Raw genomic sequence first — 15,814 nt, forward strand, 5'->3', positions numbered from 1 at the left:
GGCAATGGCCCCGGGAGCAGCCGCCTTTGCCACTTGTTAGTATTTATCGCCCTCTAGTGGCGACACGCCGTCGTTCTCCCTGGACGCAAGGCCCTCTCAGTGGCCCTTAAATTCCGTTCAAGTCTTCAAACATTATTGAGCACCTGCTGTATACCTTGCCCCGGGTTCGTGTCTGTGACAGGTGCAGAGGGAACAAGAGGAGCCTCGGGCTCAGAGGGCATGTGAGTCGGATGAACACGATGCCAGCAGCCTTGAGCATGGCAGAGGGAGCGATTACTGGAGACCAGTGGACCCGGGGCCCATGTCGGAGGTGGAGGCACGGAGAAGGGGCAAGGAGGGAGCGCACACCCAGAGAGACCCTGAGCGGACAAAGCCAGAGCTTGTGGCTCTTGTGGATAAAGCCCTGGCTCTGCTTGTGGGGCCAGACCTGCGTCCGTCACGGACCACAGAAGGTGCCCGAAGCGTCCAGGGAGGGGATGAATGATTGAAGCTGTAGGGTGGCTGTCAAGACTGGTCCACATAGAACCATCTGGAAGACTTTGACGAGGCCCAGCTCGTGGCCCCACCTCAGACCCACGGAATCGGGTCTGGGGTAGGAGACCCATGTCATTCACCCCCGGAATTCCATGCTGACTAAAGCTCAGAAACTCCTGTCCTGCAAGAGCTCTGTTACTGGCTGAATCCACTGTGTGTGTGTGTGTGTAAACATGCAGGCACACGTGTGTTTATTTTAAATGCTCTAGTGTTTTAAACAGAAAGAGTCAACATAACAGTTCTGTACCCATCACCCAAGTATGGCAGGTGTCAACATTTTGCTAATTTTATTTCATATTTTTTTCTTTTTGCATTTGTTCTTTTTTTGGTTTGAAAATAAAGCATTATGGGGTGCCTGGGTGGCTCCGTGGGTTAAGCCTCTGCCTTCAGCTCAGGTCGTGATCCCAGGGTCCTGGGATCGAGCCCCACATTAGACTCTCTGCTCAGCGGGGAGCCTGCTTCCCCCTCTCTCTCTGCCTGCCTCTCTGTCAAATAAGTAAATAAAATCTAAAAGAAAAGAAAAGAAAAGAAAGCATTATGAAGATGACGAAGATGAGGCCCCACCGGGTCCCCGGGTCCCCCTCCTCTCCTCTCTCAGGATATTGGCCCCAGGAGACTGCCCCATGCGCGGTTGTAACCCACGCCTGTTCTTTCTTTACAGGGCCCTCCAGGACCGCCTGGCGTCCCAGGACCCCCCGGACCCGGAGGTCCCCCGGTAGGCGTGGCTCTGGTTTTCTTCTGCAGGGCACCTGGGGGCGGGCTTCATGGCCCGTGGGAACAGGAACACCTGTTGTGTGGCCGTCCTTCACCTGAGAGAAGAACAGAGGCGTGAACAAGGAAGACCCCTCCTGCGGCCACGCCCCAGCCTCTGGCGTGTGTAGGCCCTGAGAGGGGCGTGAAATACCCCTTGAGCCCATGCAGCATGTTAGTGGGCTGCTGCGAGAGACAGACACGCTGAAGGAGCTGTGTTAGTCTAGCGATGCCCATTCCTAGTTTGTGGTCTGGAGATGACCGTAGACACTGGTCACACTTTTGTGCAGCTGGAAAGGTCCCCTGTGGGCAGAGGGCATGGGGCAGACCCAGCACCCAGCCGAGGGAGGCCAGGCCATGCGTCCTTCCTACCAGGTGGGAGCCGATGTGGGGGCCCCAACCGCAGACCAGACATGGAGGGACAACTCTGTGCTTCGCCGTGGCCCGCAGTAAGGACAGTCAGAAGCCCCGAGGTTTATCCGCCCCTGGTGTCCTCATCAGAGCCAGACGCCTGGGACGGTGCCAGGCAAGGCGTTGGGGGAAATGTTCCGATGCTCCAAAGAGGCCAGGCTGACCGCTTCCATGTGGTTCCCTTCTCAGGGTTTGCCTGGAGAGATCGGCTTCCCGGGGAAACCTGGGCACCCCGGGCTGACGGTGAGTGTCCCAGAGCATCCCCACCCCCACTCTTCCCCGTCCTGCATGGGTCCACCTTGGAGGTGACCAGGCCCTTCTAGCTGGCCACCAGGCAGGCCTGCTGGCCACTCCCTGTGCCCTTTGCTCCCCCTGGCAGTGGGGACCGAGGCCCTGGTGCTCAGCCTGACTCCTTCCTCCTGAGGCGCCTTCCATGAACTCATGCTCCAGGGATGACTCCCCTACAGGGCCCCAGCCAGGGTGCAAATTGGGGCCCCTTCTCCCCAGGCCACCACCTCAGTCTCCTTACCCAGAGGCAAATTCAGAAGCCCTTGCCGTTTAAAGTGTGGCTTCTTGTCCCTATGGGACACGTGCAGTAGACAGCAGAAGTAACAGGTGGCCGGACTCCCCCTGTTCCTGTCCTCATCGTACTTCCTCATGCCCCCACCCAGAAGATCCTGGGGAGCTGGGGGTCTGCTCCTGACTTTTAAGTCCTGAGTCTGGGACTCAGGAGTCCTCCTGTCTCCGCATGAGTACTGGGCGTGCTGTTGAAGCCCGGTGTGTCTCCTAGCTCGGGCCCTGTGCTCTGCAGGGCCCAGTGGTGGGGGTGATCTGTGCTACCACAGGACCACCGTCATCCTCATAGAGCTGTGGATGACACCCAGGGAGGCCTCACTCCACTGGGAGGGATTTCCTTACGGCCAGCTTTCCCTACCGGGGAGCAGCGGGTGGGGAAGCCAGCGGAGCCCGCAGCGCTGGAGGGGGTCTGGACAGTGGAGAGAAGTTGAACGAGGTAACTCCGACTGTGTAGGCCCAGCGGTGGTGCCCCCTTGTCCCTGGACCTTCGGCAGACCCACAGGTGACCAGAACCAAGCCGCTGGGGGGAGGGGCTGATGGCTAGAGTGGTGGCATTCTCAGTTCTGCTGAACACCCACGGATATGGACGTCCCTGCTGGGGCGCGATGCGCGCGCTCGGGGAGATGATCCAAACCGTGAGCACCTGCTCAATTAGAGTCCCTAGCGAGCACTCGTGGGCGCACACGGCAGCGGGACTGAGAGGGCACCCGCACGAGGCAGGGGTGACCCAGCTCCTGGCTCGAAGCGACTCAGTGCAGTGCGCCCTAAACGTGCCTCTCGTTATGCTCTCTTCTTCATCCCGTGCCAGGGCCCACCTGGAAAGGATGGACAGCACGGGGCGCCAGGCCTGCCGGGACCCAAGGTTGGTGCTCACGGGGGTGATGGGAGTCTGGGACCCAAACAGCAGAGCAAAGAGATGTTGGGTGGTGGGAGCACTCTAAAATCCACTGACTGCCTGGGACTCGGGAATGTTGGGATTCACCAGGTCGGACGTGGGCCCCTCCTTTAGTTCTGCTTAGGTAATGGGGGAACGATTTGGAATTCTCAGGCTTTCAAATGAACCCGTTAGAAATACGTACGTATTTGCAGGAAGGAACAACTTTTGGATGCGCATAACGTAAGAGACTTTAATTTTAAAAATACTCTGGTGGGGCTCCTTATAGGAGGCTCATTAAGAACATAGTCTGGGTTTAAGTATCCTAAAATCGGGAAGCAAATTCCCAGTTCACACATGGCAGACGAGCAGCCACAAGACCACGTAATAAATATTTCCACCAGTGAGCTTGATTCTTTCCTATGAAACACGCGTGCGCTTGGCGTGCGAGCCAACGGTCCGTGACAGGCAGCTTTTCAATCTTATGAGAACATCCATCACCCCTTTAATAAGTAACTTGGAAAGTCAACTTTTTTACGACCGATGACCGAATACGTATGGATTTAACTTCATTTTATGGGTGTTTAGGGGAATAGTCGTCTTTCTTCCTTGTCTTTCACGACAAAGGAAGGTGTGAACCCAGTATTTTGTGGTACCAAATCGCTCACGTGACATCTCCCGTACCCCAAGCCTCTCAGTGAGAGAAAGAAGAGCCCCGTCTCTCCTCAGTGATGTTTCTGTGAAATAAAACAACAGAGACGTGGAACAGGGAATCTAAGAGGTGGTACGAGCCGCCGTTTTGGTCACCGTGGTGGGGCGGAGGGCAGGGGCCAGTGCCGCGGAGGAACCAGAGGTGGTCCACGTTGACCAGCCTGTGACGCGTGCTGAGTGGGACTCCGCAGCCCGGCGCTCTCCTGCCAACCTCTCTGTGCGTTCCTTCCAGGGCCAGCCAGGAGAGAGAGGAGAAGACGGTCTACCTGGAAAACCCGGCCCCAGGGTATGGACGTGGCCTCCTCCCCGCCCGTGGGGTCTGCTGTGTGTTGTGTTCGGGGTTGTGTGAACCACACCTGGTGGGGTGGGCACCGGCGGTCAGCGGGGGCCTGGCAGCGCCATGAACTCGGGGCGCTGGAAGGATGGAGGGTGGGGGTCCAGCAGGGGCAGCCACACCTGGTGGGAAGGATCACACGACGCCTAGGACGGAGGGAGCAGGGGTGGGCCGGTTTCTAGGAGACCTATAGGTGTGGCCTTGGGAAGAACTTGTGGCTGTCCAGTTTGTCCTGGCATCAATGAGCGAGAGGGACCCCTCTCCATCTGTCTGTCTGTCTGTCTGCATCCCTCCTCCCCTCCCCACCGGTGCTCCCTAACGCCCGACCCGACTTCTGGCTGATGTGGTCTGTGGCGCTGAGCCCCCTGTGCCTCCGGCAGGTGCCAGGGGCTATGGGATGGGCAGAGACCATTCCCCATTGCGGTGGGATAGGGCACTCATGTGGGGGTCTGGGTGTCCCTCAAAACCCCACATCACGGGTGGCAGGGTCTTCTTTTATCTTGAGGTCCTGGGCTCAGATCTCAGCTTTGGCCCTAGGCTCGGAATGCAGTGAGCCCCAGGGAGAGCGGGCTGGACCATGTGTGTGTGTGCAGTGCCCTGTGTGTGTGTGCACAGGTGCTGGGGCTCTAGGGGAGTCTATGGGGACCAGAGATTTCCAGGCCGCTGTCCCCGTACCCCATGGTGCCCTGCACTTCAACGGGTCATGAACTCGTCAAGGGCAGCAGTGCCTGGGTCTTTGTCACGTCTGCTCCCTGTTCCCAGACACGGCCAGGCACTGGGCAGGTGCTCAGTAAAGGTTTACTGCCCAGAGGATGGGTATCAGATTCAGCCCGGCAAGAGCTCAGCACAGACCTGGCCTCAACACTTGCTCCTCGGGAAGGCAGGACCGGGCCACTGGCCAGGGAGGGTGCCCCGGGGCAGAGGCGGGGCCCTGGCGGTGCCTCCTGCTTTTAGGCAGTGATTGTTGGTTAGGAGACCAGCAGAGAACGGAGCAGGGAAAGCACAGATTAAAACGCACCTGGCTAAGCTGAGCACACCCAGGTTGGCTGAGATGTGGAGAGAACCTCCCGAGGTCCACTAGGAAACTTCCCAGGATTCCAGATGCCGGAAGCTCAGCCTCATGCCCCCTTAGTGGCCACTAGTGCCCAGTGAGGGGCCCCATTGCCCCTTACAAAACTGTTCTTCCTATTTTAAGAAGGAACATATGTGTTTTATTTTTATTTTTTAATTTTTAAAAAGATTTTATTTATTTGACAGACAGAGATCACAAGTAGACAGAGAGGCAGGCAGAGAGAGAGGAGGAAGCCGGCTCCCTGCTGAGCAGAGAGCCCGATGCGGGGCTCGATCCCAGGACCCTGAGATCATGACCCGAGCTGAAGGCAGAGGCTTGACCCACTGAGCCACCCAGGCGCCCCAACATATGTGTTTTAAAAAGAACCTATGTTGCTCCCCAAGTCATTGAAATATAGTAATCTGTAACTTCCCGAGCTGTCTCTGTGCATATCAGGTATTTGTGTGTGAACCTTAGTAGGAGCACCCAGGCCACATTTTAGTGCTTCGTTGAAATTCTGCCCTTTTCCGGAAAAGGCTTAACACGTTTGCGTGGGTTGGCTGACTTGACCTGGTAGATTTTAGGGAGTCAGCCATACTTGAAGAGCTGTGTTATCTCAGATTTATAAACTGGCAAGTCCTAGGCTCGAGCATGTGAACTCCAGCATTGTCTCGTGGTGTTTGGAAGAAGGCTCGCCCCGTGCACGGGTCTGCGGGAGCGGCCGCTGGGGGCAAGGAGTGTTGGGCAGAGCCCAGGGGTGACCTTGGGGATTTCTGCCGTCATTCTGTCTGCGTGTTTTATACTTCTGGTGATTTCTAACAGCTGGAAGATTCGAACAGAAAAGCCTACTACTCGAGCTCACATGTGGTTTTTTTGCCTGATTTCTAGGCAATATGTTTAAAACATTGCTCTAGAAAGTACGAATTTTTGCCACTATGATAGCTTTACAACATCCTTTGTAGCCTCAAAAAGGATCTGGCTTGGGGTCTTGTTATTTTTTCTGACAAAATGCCACCTGAAGATAAAAGTCTCCCGAGATTACAGGTAAGTCGTGGACACTGGGTTTCGGAGCCCATCAGGGAACGGGGCTGGATTGCAGGCTCACGGATCAGGAACTCAAGACGCCGCCCAGTCCTCCCCATGCACCGTGCCTCTGACTTAGGGTTCATGGCACGAATCCAGGGGGCACTTCTAAAGCTCTTCAGAATGCTTTCGAAGCCAACCAGACGCACGCTGCCTTTCTTAGCCTGGAAGCGGCAGTGCCCACAGATGAGGTATTACCGTCTTTGCAGATTTAAAGTGACAGTTTGAAGGGCAGGTACTTACACAATTCCGGTTAGAGCGGTTCCTCCTAATTGTGCCTGTAAACACCGGGAACCCATGGGGATCGGAGCACGTGGCGAGTTTCTATCTGTGCTCACTCCAGTGCCGGGTCCCCTGGTGGCCCCACAGCTGTAGGATCAAAGGTGTGATTAATGGCTTCATGCTCACCGAGGCTGTGGGTTACCTTTTCTTTCTTTCTTACCTTCCTCTCTGGCCAGAGGAAGCACCAACCGAGTCTGGCACGGTTCAGGGAAATACATTATGTGTACGCGCACCTGCTCATTCATTCATCTGTGTGTCCGTTTGCGTACCAGAAAACCGGATTTCCTTATGGAAATCTACACTAACATTCTGCTCAATAGCATCGTGGGTGTTAGAAATGGTCATTCAAGAAATTAGTGGTTCTCAAGACACATCCTTAGTAGAAATTACAGTCCCTCCCAGCTACCACACACACACACACACACACACACACACACACACACGTGTGTCTGTGATTTGTAGGGATCTGGTTAACACAGCAGCCTGATGTCCTGGGAGGACTCTGGGCCTGTGCCTCCCTCTTCAACGTGACCGCAAAACGCAAGTCAGGAGTAGCAAAGGTTGAGGAAAACACCGCATCCGATCCGCTAGAACCAGTAGATATTTGGGGGTTGGCTTTCTGACGTAAGCATGGATGTTTACCAGAATTTCACCCAAGATCTGCCTTTATGGAGACACACCACGGGGGAGGAAGAACAAAGCTCTCCTCCACCTCTAACCACGGGTTTGCCGGTGCTTTCCAAAAAGTCTGATCTGATCAGCAACCACGGGACGGCGGTCAGCGTGGATGCGCTCACCAGTGGCTTTTCCTCCATCGCGGGCCTCAGCGTGGGGCCTGGGGTCCCTACAGCATGTGCGAACGGCTCTGAGTGGGCTGGACCTGCAAGGCACAGTCTGCCGCACCCCCCCACCACCACCCATTGTTCCGAATCATGATGCTTTTAGATTCAGGATGAACGGATTGACCTGTGTAAACTCCCATCGGGATGATTCTAGCAGATGTTTCTTGGGGGAAGTGAGAGGGGACAGGAGAGGGTGTGCAGGAGCCTCTGGAAATGCCAGACGCTGGGGTTTCCACAGCCCCGCTGCTGGGTGGGGTCTGCTGCCTCGAGCAGGGGTTGCGACCCTGCTACGCACCCGCTCGAGAAGCCAGAGTTGTGGCCGGTGCTGGGGATGTGGGGGGGCCGGCCGGGGCACGGCAGCCACCTCTGCAAGCGTGAGCGGAAAATAATGGGGTGTCTGTTATTCTGTCTCCAGGGAGAAGTTGGGGAGCAGGGCCTGGCGGGTCGACCTGGAGAGAAGGTGTGTGTGTTCACAGCGTCATTCACTCGTTCTTCATTCAACGCACTCAGTCGCTGTTATACTCTAGGCCTGTATCTGTTCTCCTCTGGGGGCTCACTGCGCTCCTCCCACACACTCGCTGACTCGCCCCGTGATGGTCGCCCACGCCTCCATCTCCGTGCTGGGGTCACCACCATCAACCACGAGCCCGGGGCGGGTGCCGTGAGCAGTGGCGCGCAGGCGTGGGCGGGCGGGCAGCAGAGCGGCTCCTCTTCAGACTTGGGGGGATGCCAGGAAAGGTGGCGAGGAGGTGATCATTGTCCTAGAGGAGACGGTGGAGGAGGAAACCCCGGGACAGGCAGCATGGTTTCCTGGTGAAGGAATTGACTGAAGTGAGAAGGAGCTTGGAGACGCCCCAGAGCAGGATCTCTAGAACCTCTTTGCTTTCCGCACCAGCCCCGCGGAGCCAGAGATCTCTGGGGGAGAGCACGCAGCTGGGGCGTGGCGTGGCCTCCTCGCCGAGATCCAAGTGGACAGAGGCGCCCTGTTGTTTCCACAGGGAGAGGCCGGTCTCCCGGGAGCTCCGGGGTTCCCGGGCCTGCGGGGCGAGAAAGGACAGCCGGTAAGTGGCGGCCCCTCACCTGTGTCCTCGCAGAGCAGCCCCTTCTGGGGTCCGTCCCTGCGGCATGGGTGGTCTGGGCTAGGGTTGGGGAGTATTTCGCCAGGTTTATGGAAGAGGAAAGGAAGGGGCTCCGGCGGCTCTGGCCCATCCGCTGCAGCAAAGGGTCAGGGACTGGGAGATCAGTCTGCAAAGGCGGGCGTCATCTGATGAAGGGGCGGGGAGCAGGGGAGGGCACCGTGTCGGGTGCCTGATGGGGGCAGAGCCTTCCCCCTCCCTGACGGCGAGCCCTGAGCTGCGTTCAGCTGGACACCTACCGATAAGGCTGGAGCAGGTCAACGGGAAACAGGGTTTTTTGCCCGAGGTCCACTTGCTCTCAGTGGAAGAGGCAGGGGTTGAGTTCTGCTGTATTCTAAGTTCATCTTTCACCGCAGGGAGAGAGAGGTGGGCTGGGCCTCCCGGGACTGAAAGGTGACCCAGGTGAAAAGGTAAGAAGCACTGCTGGCCTCCTGCTCATGGGCCCCCTGGACTGGCCACGGCTCTGTGCTGTGCTGTGTGTGTGTGTGTGCGGTGCCTGCAGGGCCGAGGAGAGGGTCTCGGTCTCCGAGTCAACGCTGTGACCCGGGTTACAGTCGGCTTCCACCCGCCAGGCGGTTCTGAGCCCCTTGTCCCACCTCCCTGTGCCGTGGCTTGCCGTCTCGGCGACGGTTCCGCGAGTCCTCCCTCCGAGGGCTGCTGGGACGCGTGACTCCGGTCCCGTGTGTGGAGCGAGTGCCGCAGACTTCTGTGTGTCGGGATGGCCCGGAGCACCGCCCGTGTAGTGACTTCGGTGATCTCAGGACGACCCTGGGGCGGGGGGGGCCGTTACCAGCAGCATCCCCGCTTCACAGATGAGGAAACAGTGAGGCACACACAGGCCACATTGCTTTCCCAGCGGTGCACAAATGGAGCTCATTGCGGTCTAGACCTGAACCCCGCCAGCGGGTCAGCTCTGCGTCCTGGCTCTCAGCAGAGCTGTGCCTCGGGCTGGCCCGGCCCCTGAGCACGCGAGCAACGGCAGCACATGCCCCAGGGGACTTGTCTCTCCTCTTCTCCCGCTCGGTGCCCCCCCTGCCTCCATGCCGCATGTTTGCACAGTCTTCCCCTCCAATTCCTCGTCCTCGGCAACCCTGCCCCTCCTGGAGTTTCTGGGTTCCAGGAGGGGCCTCCCCCCTGCTTCTCTCTTGGGCTGGAGGTGGAGGACTTTACTCTGGACAGACCTGTCATCTAGAAATGGTGACCCAGAAACAGAAGGGGCTTTACGTGGCAAGCTGCCCAGGCCCGCAGCCCTCGCGGGTGTTTGGAATCGCCGTTTTCATTTGAGAAAGTCATTTCCAAGATGCAAAGGGCTTCATGAGACCATAAAACTCTGTTTATTGCTTTGACGGAGCTGCCGAGCCCGTGGCAGAATCACATTCAAGCTTCCAGAAAATCCGCCCTGCCTCTCTTTTCTCCAGAGAGATACGTAATAATAGACGATTCTGGTCAAAAATCCAAAATAGGACATTAAAGCAACATTGTCCCCTTCTGACTATGTCTTGCACTTCCCTGTCTCTGTTTTAGTCTATCCCTCCCCGCCGCTGGCTATGAGCATTTCAGCCCCGTGGCATCTTAGAAAGTGGGCACAGTGCTCTCCTTTCTCTGCACGGGCTGCTGAGGGCTCACGTTTTCGTGGAAAAGCTGGCATCTGAACCCACCATCTAGTGAACTCTGGAGCTCATAGACCCACTGCAGCCGCACAAAGGAGTCTGGGGTCTTCCCCGTCCCACCTGCTGGTCCTGCCTGACCCCACAGTGCTGGGGAGGGGCTGGCTCTACCCAAAAGGCACTCTTTAGGCTCTCTGGATTGGAGACCTGTCTCTACGCCAGGCCTCTCCTCCTTAATACACATTCACAGGTTCCCTAGTGTCGACACCAAACCTTTCTTTAAAATTTTTTATAGAGAAAGGAAAAGAGTTTTATTTGAGCCCACGTTAGGACAGCTGCCGAGATACACAATCTTCACAAAGAAGAGACTCCTTCCGGGAAGAGACAGTTGGGGCAGGATTATATTTGACCATCGCGATGAAGGACTTTCCACAAAGTTACAGACTGTATCTTACGTTTTCAGTATGGGCAAGGCTGTGTGACTCTCAACTGAAGGGAACCAGGGAGGTCTTGTATTGTTTTTCTTACCTTTACATTTGGAATGTTCCCTTTTTGGTTATTCTATTTTATTTTATTTATTTTTTTCTTTTTAACAAAGCAGATGTACAGTGTGTGCTGGGGCAGAAATAGAGCCCATGCTTTGAAGTTTTGCTGAGTCATTCTGACGCTGGCAGATGTTGGAAGTCTAGCTTCCCTGGGAGCCCAGGAGCAAGGCCCAGACACCTGAAATGTTGAGAATTTCCTTTATCATCAGAAAACACCCAGCTTTGATGATTTGGAGTTTTTAATGTGGTGTAAACTGGTTTAAACGAGCTTGTTTCTAGAACAGGAGGAAGTCAGTGTCAGGAGAATAATTAAGTAAAGTTGGGTAATGCCAATAACACCGAGAAAGTGTTTTTCTTTCTGAAAAAAAAAAAAAATCTTCTAGAACTTTGGTGAAGGCAGTGCTGCTTGGATTCTGAGCTCAAAACCAGGCTCTGTTGTGTGACTTTGAGCAGGGGAGTGAACGTTAGGCGTCAGTGTCCTCATCTGTGAAATAGAAACACCAAAGTAATCTGCATTATAGCCGTTTCTACGGAGACTAAATGAGTTAATACCTATAGAAAATATAACTCAGTAACTAGAATTAAAAACTGTATAACAACGAAGTAAGATAGAAACAATAACTTTGTATCATTGTTGCTTACCAGGACTGGCCTTGTCCTTTTCTAAGCCGGTTTTATTCATTCATTTTCTCACTAACCGTGCGTGGAAGGCCTGCATCAGACCTAACCCGGGGCCACTAGGAACACACACAGGCACAGACCTGCGTGCCCTGGCATCCTGTGGCGCTCGTGGAGTGACAGGCTTCGGGGACTGTGTCTGCTCCCTGCACTTCCCCCTACAGGGAGCAGCCCAGGGGCCCCCTTGCCTCAGGTCAAAGTAGAACAATTTCCTCCTTATTGGGCCCTGCTGAAGATAATCTCGGTCAGTGCCCCGTGATGCTGTGAGGTGTGAACCTTTATCATTATTTTACAAAGAGGTGAAGAAGCCCAATGAGGTCAAATAATGTATAAAATGGCGGATTGAGGTTGAAAACTCAGGAGGTTTAACTCCCAGACTTGTGTTGTTTACAGAATTGTCGAATTGTCCCCTCTGTCTCCTGAGAAGAGCCTGTCCCCTCCACTCGAGCTGGGACAGGGCCCATGGGCCCTTCTGTCTTTGTACCCAAGGGCCCAGAGCGGGGATGTTGGCAGCATTGTTAGTAAGCAGGAACTCAGTGTCCTCAACAAGATGGATCATGGATCACTCTTTTCCGTATTCACAGCGGACCAGGGTGGAGTGAGAGAGATGATGTACGGCTACTCCTCTTAGCACAGATAATTCTCAGAACATAAGGTTTATGTCTGAAATATTGATGATTCAGAATCTAATAAGATAGATACTGACTGGGTGATTCTCTTGTCTGGGGAAAGGTGCCCCAGGTTAAGCAGAGTTGGCAGAAGGATTCATAGTCATTTATTTTCTGTTTTTTCACCCAGGGTGCAGCTGGTCCCGCAGGCCCCCCTGGGTTGCCCGGAACTGTAAGTTACTCTTTTCTCATCTTCACTCTTTCTGAGAACCCCTCAGCCATGGGGCAGCCCCCTTCCTCCCACACCCTCAGTTATAAATATCTTTTTAATGGAGATTGCCAGTAGCTAGGCCTATTCCTAGGTCTTACAATCCAGAAATACATGAGCTTCTTTAAGAACCACCTGGTGCTTATTGACATATTTTATGCAGCAAGCATAGTGACTGGCTAGACACAGTATGTCCCCACCCTCCCTGCTGTTACATATGGGGAAACTGAGGTCCAGAGACAAGAAACAGGTGGGGTGGGGGAGTAACTTTGACCAGAGTAAGACTTCAGAATTGGGTATATAACCATGACGCATGTTTCCACGTAGTAGTTGTGCTTGGTGTTGAGTGGTGAGCAAGACTGGGCTTCAGAGCCAGAAAAAAGCAGGTTTGAGTTCCCGAGTCCCTGCTCTGCCATCTCCTGGCACTGCAGTCTTAGATACATTGTTTAATTCAAAGACCACCAAATTCTCCTGTTAAGAAAAACTATCATACCCAGCTGTCTTGTACATTTCTAGTGAAAATGAACTGAGATCACAACAGGTACATAGTCCAGTTTCTGGTCACATGATAGCAAATTAAAAACAACTGCTCTATAAATAGGGGGGCATATTTTGGGTGGGTTTTTTTTTTTTCATTTTAATGCTTCTCCCCAGCCTTAATATTCTATGCTTTGATCTGCTGATTTCAGGGAAACTGAACATGTCTTCAGTGCTGGTCATGGTTAGGCAAGTCTGGAGGCCAGGAGTTGAGAGCCTGAACACCAGAAATTCCATTTGCAGTAGGACAGAGAATATTAGTCTGTGGTTTTATGTACATTATATTATGATCCCAGAGCTCAATCTCTTCCCCATACACATGCCTATCAAAACGAGACTCAACAATTCCATAAGGATGTCAGAAGACCCTTAGAATCAAATTCAGAGTCGGAGCCATTCATATAAAACTTTGCGATATATCAGAAACAGCTAATGCTGCAAAGCATGGAGGGAAATGAGCACGATTATTTAGTGTGAGGGCATATCGGTAACACTGAATTGAGAAGTTTCTCAACATCCACATATAAAGTATGTACCTGTTAGCTTAGAAATTTCATTCCCAGGCACCAATCCCAGAGAAATATTTACACTGTGTGTGTTTGAAAAAGTATGTACAAAGATGTACGTCGCAGTTTTGCTGATAATGAAATATTATAGGCAACCTACATGACATAATCAGAGAATTAAGTAAACCACAGAATATTCATTCTGTGGATTCCTAGTTGATAAAAATAGACCCATGTGCATATGCGCGCGTGCGCGCGCACACACACACACACACACACACACACACAATGTATTTGGCCCCGGAAAGATACTGATGCTCATGGGAGATGCATAGAGGAACGAGCATGGCCTCCCGGGTCCACCTGGGTGGGGCGGTTCCCGCTGCACGTTCACTAGTGGTGGAAGTTTCATTAAGCAGTTTACATGCCTCCAATTTTCTTACGCATGATGCAGGGAATACAAATGATCTACGTCTTCATTATTGTGAAAAACATGTGGGTTTCTCCTTATAAACGAGGACGGATAACCATGTGCTTGCTGATGATATTTGTATAATTCTTGTGCAAATTCCTGTGTTTCTATACATTCAGAATTGCATGGAAATATATAGAAAATTTTACTAAACTGAGAAACCGTGGTTTCTTCTGGAGAAGAGACTAGTCTTGGAGGATAATATGGAAGGCAAGGTGTTTTTGAAAAAGCTTGTTTTTGTCCTTCTATTTTAACTTCATCGTGGTTTTGGACTAGAACCCATGATGTCCTTTTGTCCAGTCACTATTTTTTTGAGTACCTGCCATGAGCCTGGCACTGATGGGGTTTGGGAGCCCCGGAGCATCAGCCTCATCAGGGAGACAGACCTAGTCCCCTGCTGGCGCTGGTACACATATGTGACAAAGTCTAGTGAATGCCAGCAGAGGGAAGAGTGGGGCACAGTCGGGGAGAATAACAAGGGGACCTAATTTATATTTGAGTGGTGGAGGGGTAGGGGGGTCTTTGCAGACATGACATTGAAAAACGGCCTGAAGGATGGGCTCCAGTCAGCTAGATAAAGGGAGGAGGACAGTACATTCCTGACTGGAGGAGCAGCAGATGCAAATGTCCTGTGGCCCAAGAAGCCCTGAAGACTGTGATGCGCTAAACATGGTGTGGACAAGGGATGGGGTTGGAGGGCCACACAGGGGCTGCCCACAGTGCTCTACATGCTGGGATAAAGAGTTTTGCATATGTTGGTTCCCCCTGCCTGGATCACGCCTCCCCTGGCTTCCTCCTCACATGCATCATTGCCAGCAGACGCTGGTGGTGGCAGCGGCTTGGGGGGCCCAGGGTCCCAGGCTCTGACCACATGCACAGCCTCTCCATATCAGCTCCCGGCACCCTGAGTGGTGGAGGTTTCTGCCCCCACTGTACCAATGAGGGAATAGAAGCTGACAGGTGGTCCCACAGGTATTTGGGGGGGGGGGGTGGCTCACCATCTACCCAAAGCACTTTTCTGCACTGCCTTGACTGCCACTCAGGGACTGGAGAGCGATCGGTGACGGTGTCTGTCCACGCTAACAGTCACTCCGGGAAGCCCTGGGGCCCTGTCTCCCACTTGGTCCGTCCCTTAGAGGCAGGTTGAGACAGTAGAGTCACGCTTCTCTCATTTATGTGGTTTCCTTTGCAGACGTCCTTTTTCACTCCGCACCCGAGGATGCCAGTAAGTAGCTACGGCCCCCCGGGGTTGCAGGTGGCCCCCAGCCAGGCCTGCGATGCCCGCGTGCTCCGGGTCCTGACGTGGCCCCGCCACACGGGGCTGCCCAGCAGCTGCACTTCCAGATTTGTCCTGGCAGCTGGGGTGGGGACGGGCCCCGCAAGGACCTGGCTCCAGTGCCAGGCGGGGGGGTGCAGCGGCCTGGAGGACCCCTCCTCTGGCTGAGGGCCCTCTCTTTGGGGGAAGCTGGTTCTCCACTGCTCGAAGAGCTGGAGGTCTAGAGAACAGGGCTGAGCGTGGGGGCAGTGGACTGAAGGATGCCTCAGGCATTACTGAGGATGTGGGCACTGAAGGGGACCTGGGGACTGACATGGGACTGGGTCTAGGAGTGGCCATTCTGAGAGAGGACAGTGGAGACGCGGCCAGTGGAGGGAGCGCTTGAGGCTTCTCATTAAGACTGGCCCTTGGCAGACAAGGACCCTCACTGCAACCACTAGGACGTTTTTCTCCTCTGTTTGCGAAAGGTGCTCAGGATAATAAGTGTCTCCAGGCTCTTCTCTTGCTCTCCGTGGCACTGAGGCCAGGGGCACGTGCTGGCTTGTCCCCATTGCCCTCAGGATGGAAGGGGTTTCCTGCTCCTGGGACGTGGCCTGCTGGTCCAGGCCACACGGCCGCTGAGAGCCCGCCGACCTCTCTTTCTATAGCTGCTTTCTACTTGTGCTCCGTGTCAACTAGATACACGTGAGAAGCCGCAGCGAGTCCTGTATCTGTCAGGAAAGGTGGGCGCAGG

General features: G+C 54.2%; 1 protein-coding gene across 1 annotated transcript in view; it reads left to right on the forward strand.

Annotated features, from left to right (window-relative positions):
• Positions 1-15,814, forward strand: part of COL22A1 (collagen type XXII alpha 1 chain) — a 236,072-nt gene that overhangs the window by 129,280 nt on the left and 90,978 nt on the right. Inside the window, exons 24-32 of the mRNA XM_082720691.1 lie at positions 1,196-1,249; positions 1,885-1,938; positions 3,080-3,133; positions 4,089-4,142; positions 7,864-7,908; positions 8,447-8,509; positions 8,941-8,994; positions 12,213-12,254; positions 14,998-15,030. Of these exons, the coding sequence (XP_082576817.1) occupies positions 1,196-1,249; positions 1,885-1,938; positions 3,080-3,133; positions 4,089-4,142; positions 7,864-7,908; positions 8,447-8,509; positions 8,941-8,994; positions 12,213-12,254; positions 14,998-15,030 (453 nt within the window). The remainder of the gene's footprint in view (positions 1-1,195; positions 1,250-1,884; positions 1,939-3,079; positions 3,134-4,088; positions 4,143-7,863; positions 7,909-8,446; positions 8,510-8,940; positions 8,995-12,212; positions 12,255-14,997; positions 15,031-15,814) is intronic.

The sequence above is a fragment of the Mustela nivalis genome (assembly GCF_964662115.1).
Source record: "Mustela nivalis genome assembly, chromosome: 2".
Taxonomy (NCBI): domain Eukaryota; kingdom Metazoa; phylum Chordata; class Mammalia; order Carnivora; family Mustelidae; genus Mustela; species Mustela nivalis.